At 33.6% G+C, this 25,900-nt stretch overlaps 1 protein-coding gene across 2 annotated transcripts; it reads left to right on the top strand.

Annotated features, from left to right (window-relative positions):
- The first annotated feature begins 21,957 nt into the window (after positions 1-21,957).
- On the top strand, positions 21,958-24,766 carry LOC134277569 (E3 SUMO-protein ligase ZBED1-like). 2 transcript variants are annotated; one of them, XM_062759894.1, is made up of 3 exons: positions 21,958-22,343; positions 22,549-22,801; positions 23,015-24,766. In XM_062759894.1, the coding sequence occupies exon 3, from the start codon at positions 23,068-23,070 to the stop codon at positions 24,553-24,555; it is 1,488 nt and encodes a 495-aa protein (XP_062615878.1). In that variant the 5' UTR covers positions 21,958-22,343; positions 22,549-22,801; positions 23,015-23,067; the 3' UTR covers positions 24,556-24,766. The 2 variants fall into 2 exon arrangements, with proteins under 2 accessions (XP_062615878.1, XP_062615879.1); XM_062759895.1 differs by lacking the exon at positions 21,958-22,343 and having other exon boundaries at positions 22,360-22,801.
- Positions 24,767-25,900: the final 1,134 nt, after the last annotated feature.

Here is a 25,900-nt window from a genome sequence, read left to right as displayed (position 1 = left end):
TTACGGATAAGAGATGGATACCCCAAAGTGTAACAGACTGACGGACGGACGTACAGACGGACGGACGGAATTAACGATTACTATATACCCTCCCGCTTTTCAAGCGGGGGGTATAAAAAGAAGATTTTTAAAGAATGCATTAATTTTAATGGTTTTTGCCCCACCTCTTAGGCCCCAAGGGGGCAGGACCATGAATTCATAATTTTTGTCCCCCTTCACCTATGGATGCTTTATGCCAAAATTGGTTGAGCTGTTGCAGAGAAGAAGCTGAAAATGTTCAAATGTTAACGCACGACGACCGATGTACGCCGACGGACAGCGGACTTAAACCGATAGCAATAGGTCAACTTCGAAAACTTCAATGCGACTATATTTTTATAAAGTGAAGGATTTTGAGACTTGTTTATTGCTTACTGTTCCAGTCATTCGGGTGTGACAGTATTAATTAAGGTCCCGCTTCACATTAGGTGCTGGCACGAAAATGATCCCCCACAGCTCAATAACCGAAGTGCCAAGTATAGGACAATATTTGCAGCTCTTCACCGGCAAGTGATGGCGTTTCCATATGAAAAAAAATCCTGGATGGAGGGATGTTAAACAAGAATTGTTTACTCATACATTTTGAGGTACAATAACTTTAAATTTCATATGAACGTTCATGTAGATTTACATTTTCCTTCAAGCTGACTAACTTTTATGGACGAAGAATAGTATGAAATCAATCTAAAAAAAAATCTTTTAGACGTCATAAATTAATTGTGCCTCTTAACATCTTGTGTCTGGTTCGATATTATTCTTTAAAAAATTATTATATTTTAAAATCTCTTTTTTACGCAAAAGATATTAATACGTATACAATATTTAAGGATATATACATGTACTAACTGTGAAAAATCATGACCATCATCAACGAAAAAAATATTTGCGGTTTATTTCTTTAAAAAAAAAAAGGGATTTCCCTTGGTCCTCAATGCATGGTCCTCGTGCCATCTTTAAGATATATTCTTTGAACAATATGTTTACTGAATAGCAGGATATTTTGAAAGAACTCCTGTTTTTAGTTGGTCTAGCTGTTTGCCTGTCTTTCTTTAGGTCACAATGCTCAAGTTTAAAAGTGTACCAAATATTTGAGATCACAACACAGGACCTGGATCCGGTTGTATCAACGGTTTATTAAATTTAATTAGTTATTAAGCCTAAAGAATCATTAAATTCTTAATGATGCATTAGTTAATGAAGGCATTAAAGTGTGATATACGAAACCTTTATTAGAGTCTTATTACTTAATGAATCATTAAATAGTTAAGAATGCATTAAAGATTTATTAATATTAGGGTAATATCCCATAATGTATTGGGTTACCACTTCCGTGGGCGTTTCCTTTGTTTATTGATTACCTATTATAAAAACCAGTTTAAAAATCCGCCAAATTAGCACTCATTTTTGATTATGACGCAAAAATTAAAAATTACGTCATTTTACCAATTCCGAGCGTCTAAAAGGATAAAACATGAAGAAACGTCATTTCATATAAAAAATGAAAGAAAAAGTGAGCAAGCTCACATATCCCACGCTCCCCCAGAAGTCGATGTGCTAAAATTCCTGGAAAAAATAAAGAAATCGGAATTTCCTGGTAATATGCACAATGTGTTCCAATATATCTGCAGAATTTGACGAAATTGTGTGCTGAGGTTTTTGAGGAGTTTCGCTGACAAACTATCCATCTTTATATTCAAGATATGGTCAAAAAACTAATTTGAAAATTCCCGGAAAAAATATTGGAATCGGAATTTTCTGGTAATATGCACATCTATACATTGTGTCCTAAACATCTGCAAAGTTTGACGAAATCATGTGCAGCGGTTTTTGAGGAGTTGCGCTGACAAACTATTAATCTCCTTATTCAAGACATAGCTAAAAATCTAACTTGGAAAATGCGCACTTTCCCGGAAAAAACAATGGAATCGGAATTTCCTGGTAATAAGCACATCTACACATTGTGTCCTAAACATCTGCAAAGTTTGACGAAATTGTGTGCAGCGGTTTATGAATAGTTGCGCTGACAAACTGTTCATCTCCTTATTCAAGATATGGCCAAAAATCTAACTTGAAAAGTGCGGAAATTCCCGAAAAAAAAGGAATCAGAATTTGCACATTTTCACATTGTTTCCTAAATATCTGCAAAGTTTGACGAGATTGTGTGCAGCGGTTTATGAGGAGATGCGCTTTCAAAACCAGAAGTCTCTGTCGAGACTGTAGCTCTACTGGTTTGTACTTATAATAAAGGAAGAGAATAGGAGCATTTGGGACTTAAAATTTTACAAAAGCAATAAATAGTACAATGATCCTTGATTAAGTCTCTTTCTGTGGCAAGATTGCAATAAGACTACAACGGTAGTATCTTTTAATAAAATTTTACAGAATTTTCAATTTTAGTTACCATGGCAACATCAATCATCAAAATCAAAAACACAAAACTGATAGTTATGTATCTCAGTGTAGTCTACTTGCGTGCCAAATTATATTATAATCAGACTAGAACTGTAGGAGGAGCAACACCGTTCATCGATATCAAAAACTGATATACAGAATCATGTATCTTAGTGCTGTCTGTTTGTTTGCCAAGTTATATTGAAATCAGACCCAAACTGTAGGAGGAGTAGCATTTTGAATGTTTTTCACAGAAATTCTATTTTTAGTAACCACGACAACACGTACCGTTCATCGAAATCAAAAACCGCTTCACAAGATAATATCTTGTGAAAATGAAATAAAGTTATGAATTTACTGTTGTAAATGCTTTTTTCCCCAGTCTTCGCCAATTTCATAATATTAACATCTTTCTTCTTTGCGATGTCCAGACAGAACTCTGTCGTTTAGTGACCATATTTTGTTAAGATTACTGTCTTTATAAATCTTTTATAAGAAATAAATTGTAAAAAAATAAATAAAATTTCATTATTTTTATTAAAAAAAACCGAGATAGATGTTTTTCAGCTATATTACATACTCAAAGAAATTATCAAACTGCGGGGTATTGTTGTTCTGTAAGCCTTTTTATTAAGGAAAATTTTGCTATTAATAGAAGTCACACGTTTTTTTCTGCGTTATGTCATTATGAAAAGTTTTTAATAACAATTAACCGAGTCGAAGTTGTGCTAAAATTGAATGCGGGGTTTTCCCTTTGACGCATGGCACTGCAATTTTGTCTCCGCGACGTTGATAGCGTCATTTTGATTGACTTTCCGGGAGGCGATTTTTAAGGAATTGACGACATTGACCTATCAAAGGAAAGCTTACATATTGCAGATTAACATTGTTATTGTTGCATCTTAATGCAATGTGCAGAAATTTATGTATTTTCGTTTCAAAGGAAAGAGGTCAATTTTACTACGGTAAGTAATCGGAATATTTTTATGCAACATACACTATTAGAAAGCTGAGAAAATTACGCATCTGAATTTTGTGGTTCTGTAATCATTTCCGAAATTAATTCACCCGGATTCCACTCAAAAGTCGTCACCCGACGCGCACTTTTGAACAGTTTCTAAGTACCTTTAAATTTATGCATAGTTTGTATCGTAAGATCACAAGAGAAAATAGAAAATGTGAGATTAAATAATTTTAGACTTAATGGAAAAAAATCCATGAAAACTATGGTCACTACCTTAACTACATATAAAAAAGAACCTATAAAAGACGGTCCCTGATATAAATCATTAAATGTACAAATTTGATTCTGTAACCAGGATTTCCTCTGAATTCTGAACTACTGTAGAATAACCCGAAGTTCTAATGTGATAAAAGAAAATGTTTATTTATTGTTTTACTGATAACTATAAAAAATATTTATAATTTTGTTATAAACATGATATATACTTTGTGGTTAATTTTTTTTTTCAGTGAGAATATACAGTTAGACTTCGGGAAAATGCTAGGATCATTCCATATCATAATTAAGGTACCCGCTGGAAGTAGCAGAAACTTAACATTCAACTTGTCCAGGAAGCATGGATAATTTAGACTGAATATTTACAATTAGTAATTGATACCGAAAATTTGATATGTATTTTAAAAATCTATATAAATTCAAAATAAAGTTGTGAATTTACTGTAGTAAATGCTTTTTTCCCCAGTCTTTGCCAATTTCATAATAATAACATCTTTCTTCTTTGCGATGTCCAGACAGAACTCTGTCGTTTAGTGACCATATTTTGTTAAGATTACTGTCTTTATAAATCTTTTATAAGAAATAAATTGTAAAAAAAATAAATAAAATTTCATTATTTATTCCTAGCTTACATGATTTTGAAACCATTTTTAGTCAGCTCCCGGGCTGACTAGTTACGTTAGGATGAAACTGCAAGTGCGCTTGCGTTAATCGGAATTGTGGGAAAAAGATTCAATCGGCAATCCTCGGCTGACTCCGCTACGCTCCATTTATGTGCGAGGTACGAGTCATCCGAGGAACTCCGAGTTAAAAAGATTTGCAAAGTTTTCTCCAACCAGAGGGCGTGCTTCTTCACGCACACTCACGACCTCGATCTATTTATAGACTGCATTGTTCTTCATCGTTCTCGACGAAAGTTAATGAAATAGACTGTTCAGCAAAAGTCTAGATGGGATAATTGTCAGTTTTTAAATGATTCTATGAAAATATTTCATTGCTTCTAATAGAAGATAAGTACATTCATTCCATCAATCGCCATTGCAAGCCGGAGATTTAAATTGTGTATTCCTCTGGATGCCTGATGCAAGACTCCCTCGATCAATATTCAATACCTTGCATAAGACATGTACGGGTTGGAATTCACACAACATTCCACTTGCCACAAAGGTCCCAAAATAGTGAGAAAAAAAAAGAATGATCAATTTCTTTTCACTCTATGAAAACGTCAGAAGACCACTGTAAAACAGTAAATTGATGATTGACGTGTAAGTCCACTTGTGCATGTGAACCGCGCCCACATTTGAGACATTGACCACAGTGGAAAATGCAAAAGCTGAAAGAACTGTGCTGATTTATAGACAGGGTCAACCCCCCCCCCAATGAAAGGAGGGGGGGGGGGTGGATTCCAGTATTTAATCTATAGTTTTGCTATGATGGTAGACATCATCAAAGACATTTTAAGTATACGAACTGCATGTATAAACAACATATTTTGAATTTCCATTTTAAATTGTTTTCCGTGGCGTTCATTATTTTTTAGGAAGCAATTCTTTTCTTTCCTAATAACACTAAAATGGATGCTCAAACATAGAAATTGAATTAAATATACATGCAGTACCCCCCCCCCCCCTTCCACATCATGCATTGCATCGAAATGCACAGCTGAAAACTGTTATTTAATGATATTTAAAACAATCTAACACAAAGTCTATACCTTCCTTTTATTCATCATATCTATATCATTTTTATAGAATTTAACGTGATTTTAGTTGCCATGTTGGCTTTTGTTCATTCACCGGTAGGCCTATGAGATGAACTTTCTCTGACGTCTGCGCCGAAGAGAGTTTATTGGAGATCATTGCAATGATCACGATGCAGACTAGCTAAAATTTACTCTATGTTTTATTATTTATTGTGTACAGCATTACGTTACAAATAAGAAAGCGAATATTACAAGAATTTAACTTTTCTTACATTGGCATTTATTACATGTAAGGAACACAACATGATGGATAGATCAAATTATAAACCATTACAAAACAAGAAAGAAACTTTCTGTATTCCAGTGGCTGACCCTCAGCTTTTTTTAAAAAGCTAACCTTGTATCAATAAGTCTGTGTTGGCCATTTTGACTATTGGCGGCCATATTGGATATTTTGCCGCCATCTTGGATAATTTTAAGCTGGCGTGGAAACAGAAAATTAGGGCTTGCATAGGCCTTTCCGAAAATATATAGTTTGCCATATTTCCAAATAAAATTAGACTCTATCCTTAAAAAATACCTAGATTTAACGGATTTTTCTTCCTTTCATGTGCCATCATTTAGTTATCTTATATAGCTAAATTTTCTTACATAAAACAGCAGTACTCACAACATTGATAATTTCATAACTTCAGTTCTACTTGAAATTTTTTCACCAAAAAGAGTTTTATATATTTCTTAATGTGTCCATGTTCATGCTAGAATATATTTATTTGAATATATCTCATCCATAATTTTTACCTGAACCCCCTATATTATCTTGTGAAAACGAGATATAATCTTGTGAAAACGAGATAATATCTTGTGAAAACGACATAATATCTTGTGAAATAATATGTCGTTTTTACAAGATAATATGTCGTTTTCACAAGATAATATCTCGTTTTCACAAGATAATAACTTAATAAGTCGTTTTCACAAGATATTATCTCGTTTTCACAAGATAAGATCTCGTTTTCTCAAGATAACATCTCGTTTTCACAAGATATTATCTCGTTTTCACAAGAAAATATCTCGTTTTCACAAGATAATAAGTCGTTTTCACAAGATATTATCTCGTTTTCACAAGATAATATTATCTCGTTTTCACAAGATATTATCTCGTTTTCACAAGATAATATGTCGTTTTCACAAGATATTATTTCGTTTTCACAAGATAATATCTCGTTTTCACAAGATAATATCTCGTTTTCACAAGATAATAAGTCGTTTTCACAAGATATTATCTCGTTTTCACAAGATAATAAGTCGTTTTCACAAGATATTAATCTCGTTTTCACAAGATAATATCTCGTTTTCACAAGATATTATCTCGTTTTCACAAGATAATATTATCTCGTTTTCACAAGATATTATCTCGTTTTCACAAGATAATATGTCGTTTTCACAAGATATTATTTCGTTTTCACAAGATAATATCTCGTTTTCACAAGATAATATCTCGTTTTCACAAGATAATATCTCGTTTTCACAAGATAATAAGTCGTTTTCACAAGATATTATCTCGTTTTCACAAGATAATAAGTCGTTTTCACAAGATATTAATCTCGTTTTCACAAGATAATATCTCGTTTTCACAAGATAATAGGTCGTTTTCACAAGATATTATTTCGTTTTCACAAGATAATATCTTGTTTTCACAAGATAATATCTTGTTTTCACAAGATAATATCTTGTTTTCACAAGATAATATCTCGTTTTCACAAGATAATAAGTCGTTTTCACAAGATAAAATATCGTTTTCACAAGATATTATTTCGTTTTCACAAGATAATATCTTGTTTTCACAAGATAATATCTTGTTTTCACAAGATAATATCTTGTTTTCACAAGATAATATCTCGTTTTCACAAGATAATAAGTCGTTTTCACAAGATAAGATCTCGTTTTCTCAAGATAACATCTCGTTTTCACAAGATATTATCTCGTTTTCACAAGAAAATATCTCGTTTTCACAAGATAATAAGTCGTTTTCAAAAGATATTATCTCGTTTTCACAAGATAATATTATCTCGTTTTCACAAGATATTATCTCGTTTTCACAAGATATTATCTCGTTTTCACAAGATAATATGTCGTTTTCACAAGATAATATCTCGTCGTTTTCACAAGATAATATCTCGTTTTCACAAGATAATATCTCGTTTTCACAAGATATTATCTCGTTTTCACAAGATAATAAGTCGTTTTCACAAGATATTAATCTCGTTTTCACAAGATAATATCTCGTTTTCACAAGATATTATCTCGTTTTCACAAGATAATATGTCGTTTTCACAAGATATTATTTCGTTTTCACAAGATAATATCTTGTTTTCACAAGATAATATCTTGTTTTCACAAGATAATAAGTCGTTTTCAAAAGATAATTTTTTTCTGGTATTTAAAAAAAAATAATTGCGTGTCCTAAATATACCACCGTAATTTCAAGTCGCACTACTAAAGAAAATTAAACCAAATGGACTAATATGCACCAGATGGCAAAAAAGGAATTTAGCTACAACAAACTTTCACCGCCTGCATCACGTGATTTGCGCATGGGCAAATCAGAAAGGGCTAATTAAAAGAATAATGAACACTAAAACCTGATTTCATTTGTTTTATGGAAGTTATTAAAATTGTTCGCAAACTTTTTGATCACCCCTCGTATGATGCATAATTTTTGCATCATATATGATGAAGACATAAAAGAATTTATTTATGTCCTTCAGTGTAATTTAACTAATTTTACTGTTCACTGAAGCTAGTTTTTTGCACACATCTATAACCTTATGTAGACCATATCACATCCGTATTAAAGTAACACAAACACAAAGTTTGATGGATGAATTTGTCATTTATTATAAATGTATAAATGACGAAAGATAATCATAAAAAACATCAGATAAAGGGGAGATCACTCTTGAAAAAATGTGTAAATTTGTACAAAACCTTAGTTGATCTCCCCAGTGTAACATATTACATCAAGAAAATCCAAATAAACAATCCAGAATGAAAAAATAACAATCGGCAAAAAAGGTGGCTGACAAAAACTGTCTTGACAGATAAAAAATTGCCAAAATATAAACATATTAAAATATAAACAGATATGTATTTTTAAACAGTTCTTATCTATTTACTTTTTACATTGCATATGTATTTAGTACAAAGGTGAAATAATGATCGGGATGGTTGGTGGGCAACACTTGGAAAACCCTTAATCGGTATGTCCGTCCGTCCGTCTGTTACGCTTTGGGGTACCCATCTCTTATCCACAGCTCCTCTTATACCACTGAGTGAAATTTAATGAAACCTTCACTGAATCTTTTTTACGTATTGCCATTGGGCACCTCTTATTTTTCTTTTTGATCCGACACGTATTTTAGTTTTCCCATAGCAAAACATGGACATTGCCGTTATATTCTTACTTATGACGTGAGATATGGCGGCTTCTGAATAAGATTAGATACCATGAGTTATCTTTACACGTTACCGTAAAACAATATATAGCAAAACATGGACATTATGGAAGGCGGGGGGTATCATTTAGTGAGTTCATTGCTCACAGTACCTCTAGTTATACCCCCCGCCTGAAAAGTTGGAGGGTATATAGTAATCGGTATTTCCGTCTGTCCGTCCGTCTGTTACGCTTTGGGGTACTCATCTCTTGTCCGCAACTCCTCCTAAACCACTGAGTGAAATTTAATGAATATTTCACAGAATATTTATTACATATTGTCATTGTGCACCTCCTATTTTATGCTTGATCCGACACATATTTTGGGTTTTCCAGCCACAGCAAAACATGGACTTCTTCCAAAATAATCATATGAGAAGCGGGGGTAACATTTAGTGAGCTCATTGCTCACAGTACCTCTAGTTGTAACTAATTTTGATGTATTTGCCTCAAATAATGAATGTTGCTTTTCTCCCTTTCCCAGAAAATATGGTGACTCGGATCTCAAACGTACAGACCCGATATCATCTAATTAATCTCTAAAACCTCTGTCTAAAACAACAAATATTTTCTTCTTTACCATTTAGTAAAGTGTCATATTTAAGTACAGTTTAATTCAAAATATTAGCATCATTGTTTTTGCCATCCGCTAGATATGGACCCAGGATATCAATAATGTAGCCATCAGATGCAACAAACATCATTGGTTTTACAAGAGGTTGCTCTTTGAACATTCTAAAGGATCTTCTCTGAAAGCTATATATTTTGTGCTCTTTTCAGTGTTTATGTATGTGCCATCAACTAATAATATGGCAGTGTCGTCGTCGTCAGGTGCAAGAAGTTCGCGCACAAATATTGTATGTTTTGCTATGATTTCATCCCCTGTAAAGTGATATAAGCCCATATATTTCGGGACAAACTGATCCATCAAAAGTGTTCTCGCACATTTAACAATTTGACAAACGCACTTGCTTTTCTTTGTGTTAAAATTCGTCTTAAAGCTGAACACGACTCGTAAATAGGCATACGCAATTTTCGATATCATTATCTACGATACATCAACACCAGGATATACTCTTCAGATTCGTCACACCTGACTGCTTTATTGTCACGAGTATCGGCGTGGAATGGCGACCCGTGTTCGTGCTGGTTATCTTGCATTACCTTTGTTTACATTTTTTTTTGCCGTTATGTTTATTTGTGTTAGTTTGTATACTACACTGACCTGTACAACTTTAATTGTAAGTTTCATTGGTATCTTACTTTCTTGTATTAGATGAACTATTACGTTATTATTCGTCACACCTGACTGCTTTATTGTCACGAGTATCGGCGTGGAATGGCGACCCGTATTCGTGCTGGTTATCTTGCATTACCTTTGTTTACATTTTTTTGCAGTTACGTGTATTTGTGTTAGTTTGTATACTACACTGACCTGTACAACTATAATTGTAAGTTTCTTTGGTATCTTACTTTCCTGTATTAGACGAATTATTACGTTCTTATTGTCGCTACCGAGTGCTGTATAGCATATGTCCGTCTACATCCGTCTACATCGGTGTCGTCTGATTACACTGAACAGTGACAAAATCCTGCTCTTTATATAGGGGTCTGCAGGTATAGCGATTCTCCGAATAAAAATGGCAGACATGTTTCTTTTATTTATCGTGTTCAGCTTTAAGTACAGTGCTTGAGAGACCTGTTCTAAATTTTGTTAAGAGTCCCTATAACAATTTTCTAATTTTTATTTCTTCTGTCTTAATCCATGAAACTATGAACACAGTGTTTCAAAATCTTGTTTATTAATGCCAGTCAAATTCATTTAATCCTCATCATTTAGGGATTCGTTGTCAAAATCTACTCGCGTACTCTCAGATTTTAACAAAAGGTCCCTACACGGAGATAAATAATTACCTAATTCACCCGAAGACACTTTCTTAGTATCTTTTTCATCCTGTGAAAAGTTTCATTGATATGTTTATCTTTGATCATGCTTTTATTGGACAAGCGATAAGATAATACGCATGCTTTTTCGTGCAATATAACATTATGTTTAAGAAATACCTGTGCGCAGGTTTCCTTAGACACACTTTTCATTGACTCTTTACGGCAAATACCACAGTATCTGTGTGATTTTGTGCCGATGTAAAATGTTTTAACGTCTACATTGCCCTCGGAAGTCTGTAGCTTCTCCCTATTCATATTGAGGGTGCATTTTGTGCAGATGTGGTCATCCCCCGTGACCTTTCCTCCCGTAATACGTGCTAATTCAGTCCTCTGTACTTCGTTTATCTTTTCCTTGAGGGTTCCTTGAATTAGATTTATTCGTGCGCTTTTTACAAACAACACTGGTAATACTTTTAGGCATGGTAAATAGGTGTTTTCCGATTATAATGACGGTTTTAACAGTAAAAAAAGTACAGTAACTTTAATATCTTCCAACAGTTTAAGCTAGAGTTTTCTGTGGAACAGACGCACGTGTATAAAATATTAACACAGTGAAAAGCGGTATCAACGATACCTACAGAGAACTTCTTAATTAGGGCCCCGCTCAGCGGGCGCCCTGTAGTGATCAGTCTGTCCGTCCTTCCAGCTGTCCTTCCGTCCATCTGAGATCTATTGTCCAGAGCATATCTTCTCTCTCCTTGGCTCATTCTGGCTCATACTTCACCCACTGAGTGCCTTTAGGTAACTGGTGTGCAGTGACCTTGAACCATGTTTCTAGGTCAAAGGTCAAGATCATAGTAAAATTATATGAAAAATCCTTGTTCGAAGCATATCTTCTCTCCCCTTGGTCCAATTAGGCTCATACTTCACTCACAGGGTGCCTTTGGGTGAAGGATGTGCAGTGACCTTGAACCATGTTTCTAGGTCAAAGCTTAAGACCATAGCAGAATTATGTGAAAATCCTTTTTCGGAGCATATTTTCTCTTCTATTAGTCTAATGTTGTTCATACTTCACTCACAGAGTGTCTTTGGTCAGTGAATGTGCAGTGACCTTGAACAAAGTTTCTAGGTCAAGGGTCAATGTCTTTGTTCGCTGCATAATTTCTTTCCCTTAAGGCCACTCAGCCTCAAACAAATTTACTGGATATGGAACATTTCTGATTTTCCTTCCATATTATGATAGAGGATATGCAACAATTTTCATAGAGGATACATTTCTAAAAGTTCTTTAATTGTATTATTTTCAGGGAGTAATACTTTTTGTCCCATTTAATCTCAAACACCTTCAAAATAAACCTTTTTCAGCTATGATACATTTTCATCTCAATGATATCTAGTTATGTTTGATATACACTGTAATATAAGCATTGATAAATTACAGATGTATGCAATAGGCCCCCCGTAGTAGAGCGATATATACTTACTGAAAGAAAAAACAAACGGAAATTGGCAAAAATAACGTTAAATAACACGTAAATTAAACAATTCAACTTAACATACAGACATATCAAGTATGCACTTATTCAATATATTTTCAAATAGAAGGGTTATCCAAGAATTTTTACCCGATGGAATAAGATTTGACAATGGATAGCTCGCAGACACTCTAGACACAATGTTGAAAAGGTGTGATCAAAGCATGAAAGTAATAGATTTGAGTCAGGTGTTCAATGCTTTGTTATTCAAGAGGTCAAAGGGAGGTTGAAATTTGTAAACACGGTAGCTTTACTATAGAGACAAGTACCCGTGATTTTGAACAGTTTTTGGAAAATAACTAATGAGCGCACGACTGTTTCATTGTCTTTCATGGATGTAAGTGATTAGTGTAACGCTTTACATTGACCATAATCATGACAAATTGAAACATCCATCTATTAGTAATTGATGTAAACAATGTACCCCTGCTATATTAATCAGATAAATACCTAATTACAGTCCATGGATGTAAATTTTAAAATTTGGTAAGTAAATTTTAAAATTAATAAACAAAATTATATAGAGAATCTTAAAGTTATCATTATTTTTTTTAGTAAATATTTGGGGGCCTAATGTGGACGTTTAAACGACCATAAAATTCCCAATTTTTTGTATGCTATATGCCACAGTTTGTTGGACGGTTTCGGAGAAGCTGAAAATGTTTAAATATTAACGCTCGACGCAGATCGCCGGACAAAAAAATAAATAGCAATAGACTCAGGTGACCTATAAATACTTCAATTTTTGGCAATTTTTAAATAAATTTACCACTAAGCACACCTCGGCCGATTTGTACCTCACCTAACCTCGGCTGTATCATGTAAAGTAATGTGTTCCTCGTAATATGCACATCTACACACTGTGCACTAAGACGACTAAGTATCTGTAAAGTTTTACCAAATTCTGTGCAGCGATTAAAGAGAAGTTACGCTGGCTTACTGTTTATCTCTTTATTCAAGGTGTGGCCAAAAATCTTAGTTGAAAAGTGCTGAAAATCCCGTAAAAAATAAAGGAATCGGAATTTCCTGATAAAATGCACATCTACACATTGTGTCCTAAATATTTGCAAAGTCTGACCAATTCTGTGCAGCGGTTTATTAGGAATTGCGCTGACAAAAAATAGGACTGACAGACTGACTGACGGACGGTCAAAAACATTATACCTCCCGCAACTTGTTGCGTGGGGTATAAATACTGCATATTTGTTTGTAAGTGTTATATTAAGTATTACCTTACTGATTTTGAAAATTGTTATCGTGTGTCAGATACATGTACTTGTTTATTATCGTTTTTCAAAGTGTTACGTTTTCCCTAAGCGGTAAATATAGGCAGCGGTATCACAAATGTTGAGCGCATATCAAATTTCCTCGTACAGCCAAGGATTGATGAAGGCGACAGAACCTGCCTAGTACCCGGGGACTTCCGAGTGCAAGCACGAATTTCAAAGAAAATCAGTACAGCATTAACCACATAACCAGAAATAAAGGAATTTTTAATTATTTGCAATTATTTAGTGTTTTTTGACGTCATCCCCATTTGCCTTTGTGCGTCCCAATTATATTTTCTCGGTATTTTATGTCCATCAACAAGGTAGAAAATCTTGCAGAAGAGAGTCAAATTTGACATTTTCAGATGGAAAAAATCGAAAGTGATCGTTGAAAGACGTTCAAATCCATCCCTTCGTGTGATTGATGCTGAACGTAGTCTCTTGGCACCAGAAAATCTCTCTCGGGTTGATCTCCCTCAATATGTATTGACACACTGCTTTCTTCACGCACATTTTACAGTGTTCAGTGTTCTCATAAAAGTCTAAGATTTCTATCACATCAGAGTTATTTTGTTCATTCTTTGGCAGGACTGGTAGGGGAACACTTGTGTTGGTTTCAGAGAAGTCATAGTCACATGGACTGAGGTTTGCTTTCAAGGTTTTTCTGACAAACTTAAAATTCTGGAAATATTTATAGAATTTACACAGCATTTCCAGAAATAATAATAAAATAGCATTTCTTGATGATCTGCCAATTACTATCCTGTGGCAAAAAAGCAAATGGACTTCACTCCAAAAGTGAAATTTGTGGTCTTGAAGTAGAAAGTAGGCTAAAATTGCTGAACAATAGCTATGGATGCAAACCAGTGTTCCATATGTGATTTCATCGTTTCCTTTTGACGACTCATATCAACCATGAGATTAACGTTTTGATTTATGAGACGAAATGTCCGACCTTCCTAGACATCTTGAATAGGCTGGGAGTTGAAGTGGCCGCAAATCTGTCACTGCGTTCTCATTATGACGCAGTGAGATGTTGTAATGCTTAGTGGTTGCAGTCTGTCGTACACCTTCAAAAGTAAAGAAGATGCGCAGTAGTTATTAATTTTTCATGTGACATCAAGTTTACTCATTTTAAACCCCTTAGTCATTATTTTTTCAAATGAAAAGGAAAATATTATCAACAAAGAAAGACGAAAGTAAAGCTTACCTTAAAAATGTCTATTTGCCAACTAAACTTGTATTGTTTTTAAACTCGAAGAAGTCAAACTGAATAGAGTAAAAACGAGAGGATTATGGGCCACATCGCGCACTCACCTGAGCACATTGGCAAGAAAAAAACCCACAAAGTTCAGTATTGAAAAGTTTACTGGAATTAAGAGGGAGTTGAGGGCATGAGTTTCGATCTTCCCGAGTATGCTTCCAGATCAATTACAATGGCTTTGCGGCTCTTGAAACAGACAATATTAAAGATTTTTCGTACATGTTTAAATTCATTTGGAAAACTTTCAAATCAATTGTCGCCCCTCTGTACCCCCTTAGATCATGATTTGAACAAATGTGAATCTACACTACCTAAAGATGCTTCCATATCAATATGACTAAACATGGCTTTTCCGTTCTTGAGAAGAGGACTTTTTCCTTAATATTCCAACGTAAAACTTTGACCGTTTATCATGGCCTTGCCCAACCCCCGGGGATCATGATTTGAACAAATTTGATTCTACACTACCCGACAATGCTTCCATACAAATATGACCAATCATGGTTTTGCTGTTCTTGAGAAGATTTATTAGGTCTTTCCACCTTTCTGTGGAAAGACCTCTTGAAATGCTTCTGTTTCTTTTTATTTTATTTCTCACCTTAGCTTTTGAGACCGTAAGACTTATCGAAAAACTTTTTAGTTCATGATACTGGATATTTAAATTTATTCCGAAAAACGACCCCGTATGTTGTAACTTCGACGTCTTACGCAGTTACTGGCCCTTTCACCGTTAAGCTTGTTATCGCTACTCCTCAGAAACCGTAAACCGTAGAGATATAAAAACCTTCACCATTGTCTTCAACTAATTTAGGAGACTTTTCAATCTATTCATTGCGAAAGTTTTCTTTGACCCCTTCAATGAGTAACTGCCCCTGAAAGTTTATATATTTACAAAAAATTAAAAATTTTCGAAACGAAAAGTCGTAGAGACATGAAACCAACTGCATAACATTCAATGACCTTTTGCCTTCAAATTCATTTCAAGGTCAAAGGTCAAGGTCATTCCAAATATGAGAAATAAATTTCTCTTAATACGTCTTATGTCCTTAAGCATATACGATCTATCTTATGTCTTTAATATGTACTTTTGAAACTCTTTAGAAGATATAAATCTTGGCCCCTAAGATTGACCCTTTTAAAAGTTGTTGCCCCTTGTGCTAAAAACCCTTGTTATCGCTACTCCTCTGAAACCGTAAACCGTAAAGGTATGAAACCTTCACCAATGGCTGTGCCTAATTATGGGGACTCTTCAGTCTATTCATTGCGAAAGCATTCAGTGACCCCTTCAATGAGTTATTGCCCCTGAAACTTTTTGAATATTACAAATAATTAAAAATTTTCAAAACGACAGGTCGTAGAGACATGGGACCAACTGCATAAGATTTATTTACCTTTGACCTTCCAATTCATGTAAAGGTCAAAGGTCAAGGTCATTCCGAAAATGGAAAATTTAGCTCTTTTTGTATCTCTTTTGTCTTTTAACATATACTTAATGTCTATGCATTATTAATATGTACCCTTAAAACTGTTTCAAAGATTTCACTCTTGTCCCCTAATATTAACCCTTTTAAAAGTTATTGCCCCTTGTGCGAAAAACCTTGTTATCGCTACTCCTCCGAAACTGTAAAACCTTATAACTTGAAGACTATATGTCGTAGAAGGATGGCGTCAATTACATTGTGACCCTTGACCTTTCACCTTGAAGATTTTCCCAAGGTCAAAGGTCAAGGTCACTTCAATTTTTTTTAAAATTTTCATTTTTTCTATCCTTTAAGACAATTTTGGTTTCTTATTCATGGAATTTAATTTTAAGGAGTCATATATAAAACAAAATTGAAAAAATCAAAGAAGGTGGAAAGACCTCTTATTGTTCTGTGAACAATAAGTCTCCTAGCTTTATTATTTATTTTTTCCTATATATTCCTATGTTAAAGTTCAATCGGGTACTGTGACCCCGGCCTACCCCCTCCCCCCTAAAAATTTTAAAAACCTAAGGATACTTCCCTATATATATTTATCTAATCATGACTTTGCTGTTATTAAGAAGAAGAAAATTTTTAAAGACTTTTCCCATATATTCTTAGGTAAAACTTGGATTGTCCATTTCGGTCCCACCCTACTCCCAGGGATCATGATTAGAACAAACTTAGTTCTACACTACCTACAGATGCTTTCATATAATTGTGACCAATCATGGCTTTGTTGTTCTTTAAGAAGAAGATTTTTAAAAGATTTTTTTCCTGTAATTCCCTAAAATCAACTTTGATCGGTTATTGTGGCCCCGCCCGACCCCCGGGGGTTATGACTTGAACAGATTTGATTCTACACTACAGTACCTGAGAATGTTCCCCTAATTAGATGCCTGTTTACACTGTTTGTAAATTAATTTTTGACCTAGCGTATATTATCATTAACGTATAATAGGATTTATTTGAGGTTATTAATTAATAAGTTGTGCCCAAAATAACAAATTAATATGGTTGTTGATATCTAACCCTAGGTTTAAATACGTAACCCTAGGTGGTGAAAATTGAAAAGTGTAAAAAGTTAAAGGCTTAACTGGGGGGGGGGGGGGGGGGGGCTAAGAAATAAACCTAACCCCTCAAGGGTTGGTATCTAACCGCCGCCTAACCCCCTGTAAGAAAAAAAAGCTCAGTAAAAAGGAATAAAAAATTTCAAATTTTTGGGTATACCTAAATCTCAATATTGTTTAGGGTTTGAAAAAAATAAGTGGTCGACTTCTCTAAGGTGCTTAAAAAACCGGCGGAATTTTGTGATTTTTGGAAATGTCGTAGATAATAGCTCTCACTTGGGCTTATTTAATTCAAAATGGGAGAAAAACTCGTTTTTTGAAAATTATCCCTTACCCTAACTTTTTTCACAAAAATTTTGATTGTTACATTTTACACGTTTTGTCATTTTTTGGAACCTAACCCCGGGCATGTTTTAAGAGATACAGAAAAATGCTTTTCAGCGCCTAAAAGTATTAATAAAATGCTACAAACTGACATAATTTTATCTTATTTTTCCAAAAATTGGGTCATATAAATGAGGTTAAAAAGTGTAAAATGTAACTGAATTTTTGATATCATATAAAGAGGAAATGGTCCTGGTCTGGAGTTAGCATTAAAAATGGAGGTACTTCATAACCTTGCTTAGAGGACATTGTCATGGTTACAAACACAAATCTTATCCTTTTGTATTTGACTTTTAAGGGCTATTTATTGAGTATGGTTACAAGACGAAAGTGTAAAATGTAACTTAATCTTCTTTGAATTTCCCTCTTTGGGCCCTATTTTGTTTTTTTAATCAATTTTAACTGGATATTGTAGAAGAAATTACTTTTATTTAAGATAAATAATCAGAATATAATGCCAGAATCTCTCAGTTTTCTTTTATATGACCCCTGCTCAGATGGAAGAAGCATTTTAGGTGAAATTTTGTAAGTCCCATCAAAAATACATTTTTCTTGAATTTCTTTAAAATATAGGGAATTTAAGAAGAATTAAGCATTTATTTTCTTCCTCTAAGTTAACCGCACAAATATGAAGCAAAATATTGAAGGTTGATACGTAAACGACAAAAACAAGGCCCATGAGTCGCGACATGTCTAAATCAATTAAAGCATTCTAAATTTGTTGCGACATAATTGTTCTACTAACCGAGTGTTGCGAACAATTAAAAACATTTTATTGAATTTTGTTTATTCAATACGTTTTCTTTTCTGTTTCTACTGTATAAGGACATAAAGTTCACAAATTGATTTAAGTTACATTTTACACTTTCTAACCCCAGAGTCATATTTATATTTCCCTTTTTGGCTAATTTTTGCTTATTATTCAATTTATATTTGATATTAGAGAAAAATCAACCTTTATTTAATATGAATAACCTGAAATTAGAGGAAATATTTAACAGATTCCCTCTAAATAACCTCTGCTCAGAGGTAAGCAGGATTTAAAGTGAAATTTTCTAAGTCCATACAAAAATACATTTTAATTTCTTAAAAATACAGGGAATTTAAGTCAGATTATGCTTGTTTTTTCTTCGTCTAAGTTAACCGTGCAAATATAAAGCAAAAACTTAATGTTTATACGTAATCGACTAAAATAGGGACCAATCAGGAGTCGCAACACCTCGAAATCACTTAAGTGGCCCTTGTTTAGTCGCGACTGAATTTTTTGACTAACCAAGTGTTGCGGATAGTTAGATTCAAGGTATATTTAGTTAATTTAACACATATTCTACTTTGTTGCAACTATAATACAGTGCATTAGGTTCACTTATTATTTAAGTCATATGTAAATAAATGAAATAAAGTTTGTTTCTTCTTTGTCTAACTTAACGGTAAAGGTATTTATAAATAAAAAATATTCAAGTTCTGTATGTAATCAACAGAAATAAGGACAAATCAGGTGTCGCCACATGTCGAAATCACATAAGTGGTCCTTATTTAGTCGCAACATTATTTTTTGCCTAACTGAGTGTTGCTGATTCAAGGTATATTTATTTATTTTAACACATATTCTACTTTGTTGCAACTATAATAGTGCATAAGGTTCACTAATTATTTAATTTAATTATTTAAGTTACATTTTACACTTTCTAACCCCAGGTTTAAGAAAATTCATTTATACTGTATTCTTTTAAGAATAAATGTAAAATAAAATAAAGTTTGTTTCTTCTTTGTCTAAGTTAACCGTATAGGTATAAAAAAAATATTCAAGTTCTATACGTAATCTACAGAAATAAGGACAAATCAGGTGTTGCGACATGTCGAAATTACTTAAGTGACCCTTCTTGTTATTCTTGTGAGGTTGCGACATCATTTTTTGACTATCCAAGTATTGCGAACAATTAGAATATGATTTTTTACTTTGTTAAGTTCTCACATATTTTACCTTTTTTCAATTTAGATAGCACATAAAATTCAATAAAATTATTAAGTTACATTTTTCACTTTCTAACCCCAAGGCTATAATATATATGCCCAATTTGGCTATTTTTTTTCTTTTTAATTTATTCATCTCATGAAGCTTACGTTGTGTATAGCGTGTTCCTCTGAAGATGTTAAAATCTTACGTCATTATAGAGCATTTGCTGGCTTTGTTTATAGGATGCCATCCCCCACAGGTGTGAAATGCTTAGGTCAACACCATGAGCACGCGCTGACTTTGGATAGGGTAAGCCCATAGTTATGCAGACAGTTGAAAGACAAAGACGTGAAAAAGGTAGGCAACATACTTCACTTTTAGGCTATTAATCTATTATTTGAATTCTGAAAACCACAGAGTTAGAAAGTGTTACTTGTAACTTAAAAATTTTATGAACAGTGTTTATAATTATAATTGTGACAGCTCCTCTGTTGTTCTAATTTCTATTGATATGTTAATGTGGTCCTTCTCTTCTGTAATGTTTGCTGTATTTGTAGATATTCTTTTTGACAAAACTATACTTTTTTTTGCCAAAAAAAAAATAAAGAGAGTAAATATTTTTAATAAATTTCTTCAATATATTTGGTTAGGGTGTTTAGCTCTACTGGTCAGAGACGAGAAGAACGTATGCGATAGTAATGCATCCAGCGTCCGTCCGTCTGTTTGTCTGTCTGTCCGTCTGTCTGTAAACAATTTTTCAAAATGCAACTCCTCCTACAGTTTTGGTCTGATTCCAATATAACTTGGCACACAGGTAGACTACACTAAGATACATAATTCTGTTTATCGGTTTTTGATTTCGATGAACGGTGTTGCCGTGGTTACTAAAAATAGAAATTTCTGTGAAATTCTTTCAGAATGCTACTCCTCCTACTGTTTTGGATTGATTTCAATTTAACTTGGCACACAAGTAGACTACACTTAGGTACATAATTCTGTGTATCAGTTTTTGATTTCGATGAACGATAGGGCTGGGCAACAATATCGATATTTCAATATATTGCAATACAATGACAAACAATATCGTATCAAAATACGATTTCGTAATATCGATATATTGAAAATATGCTTAGATTAAGGAATTTTGTCATTAAATATAAAAATGGACTTATGAAAGTTTGTTATTAAGCCAAACAGTAAGTCAGAAGTGGTTTTGTTGGAACATTTCAGGGCATAACTTAAACGAAATCAACAAGATTTTTTTCCGTTTTGGAAAAATATCGCAATATATTGCAATACGAAATCTCGAGCCAATACCCAGCCCTAATGAACGATGTTGCCGTGGTTACTAAAAATAGAAATTTCTGTGAAATTCTTTCAAAATGCTACGTCTCTTACAGTTGTGGTCTGATTTCAATATAACTTGGCACACAAGTAGACTACACTAAGATACATAATTCAGCTTATCGGTTTTTGATAGGGCTGGGTATTGGCTCGAGATTTCGTATTGCGATATATTGCGATATTTTTAACTATTGCGATATGTATTGCAATATTTTCAATGTCATAAAAATGGCATTTTCTTACTATATTTACTTGAATTTACATGCAGAATGTACATAACATGATAAATAACCAAAACGGAAAAAAAATCTTGTTGACTTCGTTTAAGTTATGCTCTGAAATGTTCCAACAAAACCACTTCTGACTTACTGTTTGGCTTAATAACAAACTTTCATAAGTCCATTTTTATATTTAATGACAAAATTCCTTAATCTAAGCATATTGTCAATATATCGATATTACGAAATCGTATTGTGATACGATATTGTTTGTCATTGTATTGCAATATATTGAAATATCGATATTGTTGCCCAGCCCTAGTTTTTGACTTCGATGAATGGTGTTGCCGTGGTTTCTAAAAATAGAAATTTCTGTTAAATACTCTCAAAATGCTACTACAAATACAGTTTTAGTCTGATTATAATATAATGTGGCATGCAAGTAGACTACACTGAGAACATAGAGAGACTTAATCAGGGATCATTATTCTATTTATTGCTGTTGTAAAGTTTCAATTCCCAACTGCTTAAGTACTTTTCTCTTCCTTTGCTATAAGTACAAACCAGTAGAGCTTCAGTCTCGACAGAGACTTCTGGTTTAACTTGGTAATGAGGAAAATTTTTTAATAAATTTCTTCAATATATTTTAAGAAAAATAGAACTCTTCTGCCTAGTGATGGAACGATTGTCGCCGACGATCGATTGTCGGTCGTTCAGAGCTCTTCGATGCTACTAATCGATTACAAAAAAAAAGTCGCCGACGTCGCTATGTAAATATTCCGGATATATGACGGTATTTTGTGCGAGTTTTACTTTTAAAACCATATGCTGAATTTTGTGTATGCCAAACCCGATGAAAACAAATTCAAACAAGATGGCGACGTCGAAGGATTCCGACAAAAACAACAATGTTCGATCTCAGAATGATGGGGTTCGTGAGATACACCCATATCCAGGAGCCACTAAAACAAAAGTTTGGGAGTATTTTGGATTCTACAAATTGAAAGAGGGCCCTCCTACAAAAGTTATTTTAGATATGTCGCAAGCGGTTTGCAGATTATGTCTGAAAAAATATTCCAACAAAGGTAAGTTCAAAAGCTGTCGCTATTACTTAAACTGTTTAAACCATACATTTTAGGAACATTGGAAATGAATTTTAAATGATACGATTTACTGTAATTTTTGTCATTTATTTTTTAATCTCCAATCAAACCAACATAAAATATTTTCGAGTGATAATAGAGTAACAGACTAAATAATAGTTTGAAGTTTTTAACATGTTACTTTCAGGTAATACCACAAATTTTATGAATCATATAGAGAAAGATCATGGTGACAAGAGGACAAAATCAGATACTAAAACACCGATATCACAAGCTTCAATCAGTTCATTTCTCAATGTACCAACAGTGGGAAAAATATCCCCAGAAAGACAGGAACAAATTGATGATGCACTCTGTAAATTCATAGCTGGAAAGGTGATACCTGTCAGTGTTGTAGATAATCCACTATTCCGGACATTTGTTGAGTTGTTAGATTCATGGTAACTATTTTGACTTTTTAGCATCTTTACCATGTTTACACTTTACAGTATTTAATTAAAGTTAATATTAATTTACTTTAGGAAATTTCTAGTGTGAAATTTGACTCCAACTTAATTGATAAAATAAAAATTAAAAATCAAAACAAATTAAAAAAAAACCTTGTTAGTCTTTTATTAAATAAATGCTTTTTATTATTATTTTTATTACTTTAGATACAAGGTTCCTTCTAGAAGTACAACAATTAAAAGACTGGAGAAGAAGAAAAATGACATGGAAAAAAAAACTTAAAAAAGATGTGTCCACTTCATCTTTTGTATCCATAACACATGATTGTTGGACTAGTTTAAACACCCAGTCATTCTTTACTACTACAGTCCATTATATCAACCATGAATGGAATCTCAAAAGCGCTGTTCTTGGAACAATTCAACTGAAAGGTAGTCATACGGCACAGAATATCAGTGAGGAATTAAAGGCAACACACACAAAATGGAATCTTCCTCCAAATCCTATCGCAACCACTGACAATGCAGCAAACGAACAGAAAGCATTTGAATTACTAAATTGGGATAGGTTTGGATGCTATGGGCATCGCCTCAACCTTGTTGTGAAGCATTCTCTGGACATTCCTGAAGTTGGCAGACTATTGGGTAAAGGAAGGAAATTAGTGACATTTTTCCACCAGTCTAGTAGTAGTACAGATTTATTTCATGAGAAGCAGAAATTGCTTTTTGATGGCCAGACAACCAAGAACCTAATTGGACACAAACTTATTAACGACGTACCAACCAGATGGAATTCAACATTGTATATGTTACAACGCTTGGTTGAACAGTTTCCTGTCATGATGGCTTTGGCTAATGATCCAGCATTGTCAAAGCAGGCAAGCTCTACATTCAAAAATTGTGTATTTTCCTTTGAAGAACAGAGCACAGCTGAGAACATTGTGTCCTTACTGCAGCCATTTGAAAAAGCCACAACCATTGTATGTGCAGATAAGACACCCACTATGCATAAAATTTTACCAATCATTATCAAACTTTTAAAAATCATTGACCGCAAAGAAGATGATGAACCAATTATCAGAAAAATGAAAGAAAAAAAGAACACTGAGCTGAACAAAACAGCAGTTTTTGATAAAACAACATTGATGGGAAGTGTCATGAATCCATTTACTAAAGACTTGGACTTTGCCCCAGAATTGAGAGAACAAGCTTATAGATATCTGCAAGAGGAGGCACATGAGGTGTCAAAGACTGGAATTCCTCTTAAGATTAAGATGGAAAAGAATGAGGGTGAATTTGAAACACTCGCTGAACCTCCTTTGCCAGCTCTACCAATGCTACAATCAGAACCAGAAGAAATTGAGTCAGAGTCACAGACAGATGAGCCTCAGATCAAGAAGTTGAAGTCGGCAGATACTGAAGACTGGTTGGCAGACATCGTCTGCACTAGAGAAAGTCAGCCAAATCCTGAACTAGCCTTAGAAAATGAGATCCAAAGATACCTAGGGTGCAAGATTCTTGAAAAAGATCAGGGTCTGACCGTTCTTAAATGGTGGCAATCCCATGAGCAATTTTATCCAAGATTGATGAATACTGCTAAGAAATACTTGTGTGTACCAGCTTCTTCAGTGTCTTCAGAGAGGGTGTTTAGTTTGTGTGGGAACATTGTCAAAAAGAAGAGATGTAGATTAAGTACAAATAATATTGATATGCTTGTGTTCCTAAACAGAAACATTGAGTATTGGTAGTTTGTAAACTAAACACCCTCTCTGAAGACACTGAAGAAGCAGGTACAGACAAGTATTGTTTTTTATGCAGTTAGAAGAATTCTAGTCAGTGTTTTAGTGATCAATTTTTAGAGATTAAATAAATAAGGAACTGCATATATTAACTATTAAATCTAGTCACTTAATCATCTAGTCATTTCACTCATTTGCATTTTCTTGAACTTTGGTTGTGAATGGAGTATTACTAGTAGTGTTGTACATCTTTTTGTTATGATTTTTTATAGTTTAAAAAAAAATGTAATTTTTTTTGTATTCTTTATTATATTAAATAAGAGGAATACAAATTATGTTCTCATTTTTTCTTATTTTGAATGATTTTCACATTTTATTTCAGAAAATATTCATACATTAATATTTCGATTATAATCGATTATTAATCAATTATGTGTGTCCGATTATTTCCGATAATCGATTATGATTTTTTTCCGATTCCCCATCACTACTTCTGCCACTTCCACTATCTGAAATAAATAAAAAGGAATATGCATTTTAAGCTGAGTTTTTATTAAGGTTAGATGCATTTAAAGAAGACTAAAAGTAAAACGAACAAAGTAACCAATACAATGAAATATCTTCTTACTTCTTAAGATTTCTCCTCTCTGTTCTCACCCTATCCCCAGTCCTTTTCTTGTAGTCAGTAAGATGTATTTTCTGAATCCTTTCCACTATTGCCACACCCTCTGGGGATGTCAAGGCATGCACGACTTGTAATTGGTACATAGTGTAGTCTACATACGAAGAAAAGAAAAGGAATTATAATTGATATTGTCTTTTTCAATCAAAGTTTTTTTAGAGACTTTGGACAAGGAAATTGTAGTAAATCAAACAGAAAAAAATGCTTCCTACAGTCAATTACACTTTTGCACAGTCCCTTAATGACATCTCCCTCCTTTGGGGTGAAGAGCCTTCTTCCATGTTCAACATCTCTTTCTTCTTCATCCTAGTGTAAATAGAATTATTTTTAAAAATATTTAATATTTACAGCAATTCTACAGAGCTTATGAAAAGAAATATTTAATAATATACCAATGCAGGTAAATCAGGTTCTTCATCCACTTCTTGGATGCTGGGTCCTTGGTTGTTACTGTTTTCTATTGTCATCACTATATGAAATACGAAATGTATTTTAAACAAGCTATACAATTTCTGCAATTGTCTTGAAATCTTCAACACATAAACAAATATTGTGAAAATGAAGTCATTAAATGCAGACCTCCTCATCCACATCCCTCACAACATGTTCAATCACTGACAATTTTCACGCGTCCTCTTTCTTTTTACTGAGCATGTAGTAAGAGTCTTGCGT

Source organism: Saccostrea cucullata, unplaced genomic scaffold, assembly GCF_032062105.1.
Source record: "Saccostrea cucullata isolate Sc308-1 unplaced genomic scaffold, CSIRO_AGI_Scuc_v1 ctg1335, whole genome shotgun sequence".
Classification (NCBI taxonomy): domain Eukaryota; kingdom Metazoa; phylum Mollusca; class Bivalvia; order Ostreida; family Ostreidae; genus Saccostrea; species Saccostrea cuccullata.
Note: the sequence above shows the minus strand (reverse complement) of the source record. Positions and strands in the feature narration are given on the sequence as shown.

Bases quoted from the DNA above. Each gene is read 5' to 3' on its own strand.
- LOC134277569 (XM_062759894.1), top strand. From the start codon at position 23,068: ATGACATGGAAAAAAAAACTTAAAAAAGATGTGTCCACTTCATCTTTT.